General features: G+C 40.3%; 1 protein-coding gene across 7 annotated transcripts in view; it reads left to right on the forward strand.

Moving 5' to 3' along the window:
• Positions 1–5467, forward strand: part of Swt1 (SWT1 RNA endoribonuclease homolog) — an 83466-nt gene extending 77999 nt beyond the window's left edge. For all 7 annotated transcript variants that reach the window (XM_038349038.1, XM_038349034.1, XM_038349035.1 and 4 more), the window contains one exon: positions 249–5467. In XM_038349038.1, the coding sequence (XP_038204966.1) occupies positions 249–378 (130 nt within the window). In that variant the 3' untranslated portion in view covers positions 379–5467. The remainder of the gene's footprint in view (positions 1–248) is intronic.
• Positions 5468–6064: the final 597 nt, after the last annotated feature.

Genomic DNA, 6064 nt, shown 5'->3' on the forward strand with positions numbered 1-6064 from the left:
GATCTGACACCCTCTTCTAGCTTCTATGGGCACTACATCCATATGCATAAGCATACACATAGACATACATGTATACATACAGTTACAAATAAATACTTGTTGAGAAAGGGTGTGTAGCTTTGGCTAAACTGGAACTCATTACAGAGTGTAAGTTGTCTGGAACTCGCAGATACCTGCCTGCCTCTGTCTCTGGAGTCCTGGGATTTTTGATTATCCTCTGGTGATTTACTATTTCTTTTTTCCCCTAGGGAAAAATTAACCATTGGATGTCGCCAACTGATTGAGATGGAATATACCATGCAGCAGTGTCATGCATCTGTCTGTATGGAAGCCAAAAGCAGAGGATGGTATGAAGACATGTTCAACAACAGGACTTAAGTTCTTGGGAGGAATGACATCTATCATCATGAGTAACCCAGTAACTTTCAAAATGGTTGCTTTGTTGAACCAAAGTTAGGATAATTACAATCTTTCACAGATACAAAGAAAAAAGTTTTATTGACCATCTCATTGAATCCAATGTAGGGTAAACTGTAGACCCAGCTCTTCTGGAGTTGACAATACTTCCTACCTCTAAAGAAAAGAGAGCCATCCTCTTAGTGTTCCTGAGGCAGGAATCACTGTGACATGATGGCAGCCCACAGCCTTAGCATCTCTCCTAACTCTGAATGTGGGCATGTGACCAGACACTGCCAAGCCCTAGGACTGAAGGCATGACCATGCTACAACATTCCATGAATGGGCTGCTTTCATGAACAAACTGCCATTTCTATAAAACTGGTGGGAAAAAACCACCACCACCTTCAGGGATATGAAGTAGAATTTTGATCTAGCACCTTCTCCTCTGTAGCTGCTGTGGGGGTTGTGTCATTTTTCTGTGCATTTCCAATGGGGAAGAACCCCCTCTGAGGTTGCCCCTTAAATATGAAGCAGTATGGATTTGGGGAATTAGATGGCAGTGGCTGCTCTTTGCCCCTACCTAAAACTCAAGTGTTTAATTGACTTAGTTATACATTAAGTTGGAAATCCTTGTTTACTGAAGTGTATTATGTTTTTGTTAATAGATTAAGTCAAATGTGATATTCTATAATAAATGTTTATTTTAAATAACAATAAATAACTTATTTTAGTAATATTTTGCTTTTCAGTTTACTTCCAAATACTTTCTGAAATGAGTATAAGGTATGATTATAAAAGTGAGTCTTTCCAGTAAAAAGAATTGATTCTGGATATGTAGTAGTGGTGCAGGTTCTGCTCAGCAGATCCTGTTTTTTATGTTTGCAGGGTGAAAAAATCCCATGTGTTAAAGTTTGTGGACAGTTGACTGTTGTAGCAGGACCATGAGCCTCTCAATGGCTAGGAGAGTCAGAATGTCAGGTCTTCCTTGGTTTTTAAGACTGATAGACTACACCTCTGGCTGGCCTGATAGGTCAGTTTGACCTTGAGTTTATGGCACTTTTCCTGCTTTGGTCTCATTAAGGCTAGCATTACAGGCATGCACTACCATGTTGACTTTAGTAACATGCTTGCTGTGAAGCATGAGGATCTGAATTTATATTCCCAACTTCCATATGAAGAGCCAGACAAAGCAGCATCTGCCTATAATCCCCATGCTGTGGAGACAAAGACAGTTAAGACTCCCAAAACTCACTGGCCAGACACTATCTTGAAAGTAAGGTAGAGAGTGATCGGGTCACTTCCTGAAAAATGTTCCCTAGTGAACCTTCATCTGGCTGACTCAGCTAGACTGTGTGCAGCAAGCCCGAGGGATTCTCCTGTCTGTTTCCCCTGCACTAACATTACAGGTATACACTTTTACTGCTTTCTCACCTGAATGCAGGTTATTACACTCTTTAATGCAGTACATAGTGTTAAATCCATTAGGTAAAATTTGAGGTACTTTGACTCCAGAAGAATGTCTTTATGGGGCACATTCCAGGACCTGATAGAGATGCAGTGATTTCAGTTTATAAAGTGGCTTGTTACCAGTGCATACCACAGAGCTTTCAAGTCTAAGTAGTCAATCTGTCAACACCGATACAACTGGTCATACTGAATTAAACATAGGATAGTGTAGTTCCCTCTTACATGGAGGGTTAGTCCCTCTAGTGGGTTGATTAGCAAAAGATCCTAAGAGCAATGAAAATACAGGCAGGCTGGCTTGTCTAATCTCTGGGTTGTAAGTGCTGTGAGTGGCACTTTGTAGTGTATAGATTTTCTGAACACCCAGTAGAGAAGGACTGTCATGATGATTCATGGTTGAAAAGCACAGGTGGGACAGGAGATTGTCAAGTCGGAAATATGAACACTATGACCTTGGCTCTGAGAGTTGACCAAGAGACTACATAAACATGAGTTGACTGAGGAAACTGCTCCATTAAGATGACATTCAAAATATTGAGAAAGTAACATTTGGGTCTGTCTCTTGGTCTTCTCTTGATACCATGGAAGATCTGCAATGTCAACGTGAAACAGCTATCTATGAAGTTCTGATCTGCAGCCTCAGTTGTCCAAGTCTTATGCTAGTCCAGTGTTACATATTCCAATTCTTTAGTCAGTTTTCCTTGGCCTCAACTAGTGCCAGGGGCCAAACTAGAATGTCCTCTCCTAAGGAAGTAGATCCATTTTTATAGAATTAGGTAGGGAAAAATTGATAAAAATGGGACCAAATACCTAAGCCTGGAATTTTCAAAGATATTTATATTTTATGTGTATAACTATTTTGCCTGCATGTATGTGTGTGAGCCAGTTATGTGTCTGGTGCCCATAGAAGTCAAAAGAGGGCAATGTATACCCTGGAACTGTATAATTCAGACAGTTGTGAGCCAACATATGAGTACTGGGAATCAAATCTGTGCTCTCTATAAAAGCAGTAGGTACTCTTAACCTCTGAGCCATTTCTCCAGGATAGAATTTTTTTTTTTTTTTTTAAATTTGAGGTAGGGTTAGGTATTTGGTGAAGGCTGGCCATGCTGATTTGAGGACCAGGGTATGATATCCAGCACTCAGTGAGAATGCCAGTAATGGTGCAAACCTGTAATTCCAGGACAGGGAAAGCAGGCAGGAGAATCCCTGAGGCTTTGCTGGACAGTCTAGCTGAGTCAGTGAGCTTAAGGTTCACTGAGTGACCTTGTCTCAGGAAGTGACAGGAATACAGTCCATGTTGACCCCTGTTGTATACACACACATCCAGAGGTCAGGCATAGTGGCTCACACCTATAGTCCACGTATTCAGAAGGAAAGGGTAAGAAGATTCCCACAGGTCTGAGACCAGCCTGGTCTACAGTGATTTCCAGAGGTTAGCCACAGCTATAAAACAAGACTGATGGCTCACAACCACCCATAACTTCAGTTCCAGGACACTGAACCCCACTTTTGGCTTCTGGCTGGCATGCACCTGCAACACAGGCATATATGCAGATAAAACATTCCCATATATAACTGAAACAAAACCACAAAAATAACCATAAAGCTCTGTGTGGCGTAGCTAATCCAATCTCAACTACGCATATTCTTTCCCCTCTCCACCTGGCTGGGATTACAGTGGGCTTGTAGCACCCCACTGGGTTTGTAGGGTGTTAAGGATGGACTGCAGGTCCTCCTGCATGCTAAGTAGGCATTCTACCAGCCTGCCTACACCTTAGCTCCACAATTCTGGTCTTAACATTGTTTTTTGAGTTTTAATCTCTTTTCAACCCCTGGAACTCTACTGTAAACTAATGGTTATAAGCTAAACTATCAGCTCAGTACAGGTGCCTCCAAGGTGAGGATAACAAGTTCCCTAGTGAGGTAAAATATAGATTTGTCTTACCCTTCATTCTAAACCTACTTGAAACACTTTATGGGTTAAGCTAGAGAAAATTTAAATTCCCCTTATAGAATTCTGTGAGCTTTACTGAATACATAATCATGTAATCACCAGTTTGTTCACATCATAAGTCACAGCATTCCTATAAACTCTTGTGATCTTTTGTGGTTAACTCCTCTTCCTACCTTTGGGTTTGACAGATGTTTGCTATTTCTTCTTTTTCCCCTTTTCCAGAATGCTACAGAATTGGGGCCGTTTGTGTTATGCTTTTTACTTAAGTATGCATGTACCTGCCCATGTGGAAGTTAAACTATGGGAATATTTTCATGTTTCTCCACCTTACAGCTACCTGGGAGATGGCTACAGCATCTGGGATATCCCAACAGGTGAAGGACTTTTAAAATATCTGTGGTCAGGGAGGCCCTGCTGTGTCTAAAGAATAAGTTGGGCCAGTAAAACTTAAGTCATGGTGTTTATATTGAGTGTTCCATCACAGCAAAAAGCCTGGATGACATCACGGTCCTGACTACCAATCTTAGGAATTTCCTTGCTGAAAATGGTTGCCTAAGCAACACCCAGCAAGTCATTTCTGCTTTTTCCAATAACTTCAACATCATGGAGAAGTACCTTGTACAATGACCACTGCATCTATTTGAAGACAGTCCTCAAGAGCTTTCCCAAGTGAAGGCCAAGCATTGAGACTGGAGTTAAAACTGTCCTGCAAAAGATGGGCTAAATGACTGTATTTGGAGAAAATTATGTTGATATGTCTATAAAAGCCAAAATTCAGAAGTCTGTCAGTTTATACTAGATGCTCTCAAAGGTTTGCTCTTCTGCCATCATCTCACACTTTGAACAATAATGAAATGCTTCCTGAATAGAGGGCATATGTTGATTGTCCTTTAAAAGGCAATGCAAGGTTTTCATCCTTCTTACAGTGTCCCGCTAAAGATTTAAATGCCCCTGGAAAATGAGCTGGAGAAGACTCATCACAAACTTGCATTACATCATTGTATAGGGCCATGCTAATATCTGTATGGCTCTAATCTTAGTATGTGTTGTCAAAGCACAGGCATATTTTTATTGCTCAGTGCTTGCAATCTATCAGTACCATCATTCTTTTTATCCCATTCACACCATTAATCAATTGGTAGGCTACTGTGGCTTTCAGTTCGGGGAGCTCTAATCCCATACAGGTTTGGGTGTGAATGAATCTAATTTTACTTTTATATATAACTACAAATGTAATTGCTTTGTCCCAGATATTACTGAACTGCACTTTTCAAAGTGCCTACATGATCTTGTAGTTCCTCCCGCAACTTAGGAACTCTACTTTCTGCAGACTTGGGTATTTTAATACATTTGTATCATCAGTAACAATAGCAGTTGGTTTAGGGTTACAGGCACATATTTGTCTGCCCTGTGTGAAGCCCCTAACAATTTCAAGTACTGGCCAAAAGCTGGTTTTTGTTTGATAAAGTCTATGTAGCTCTGGCTGGCCTGGAACTCATTATGTATGCAACAGGCTGCCTCCAGTGCTGGGACTACAGGTATGTGCCACTGTAAATTACGTCTTTTACTGGTCACTGTGCAAATACTTGTCACTGTATCATTTTAACTTCCGATAAAACTTTATGCTTTGTTCCCCCTTCTTGTTAATCTATGTTACCACTCAGATCCTTCTCAGTTAATTTATGTTAACACAGAGCCTTAAAATCCTTTTTGTTGAAGGAAGAAAAACAAAAAAGGAAAGAAATACTAGAGAATTTGCTATAAATATAAACTATTGTGATCTTTTGTCACCTGAGGTGATCCTGCAATTACAGGATTGTTCTTTTATCCTCTGCCTCCTTCAGATGTTAAAAGTCAGATAAAAATAGTGACTGGGTAATAATGATTCTTGCATTCTACCACATTCTTCCCTACCATGATTGTCTTTAGAGAACTGTTAAACACTGAACAATGTTAAGCTACTCTATAAACAATAGAACAATACATTAAAAGTCAAAATAAACAAAAACTCAGTTGGTTGTGGGGACTGCATGCCCTTAATTCTAGCATTTGGGATGTGGAGAAGAGAGACCAGCTAGTGAGTGCTATATTATGGCTCTCAGCACCCCCGTGTTGGCCCACAACCATCCATATGTAATTCTAGTTCCAGGTGATCTGACACCTTTTTGACCTCTGTGGGCATTACACACATGCAGTAACATACATATTTACACACATAAAAAATAAAATGAAAATAATATTTAA

Source organism: Arvicola amphibius, chromosome 12, assembly GCF_903992535.2.
Source record: "Arvicola amphibius chromosome 12, mArvAmp1.2, whole genome shotgun sequence".
Lineage (NCBI taxonomy): Eukaryota > Metazoa > Chordata > Mammalia > Rodentia > Cricetidae > Arvicola > Arvicola amphibius.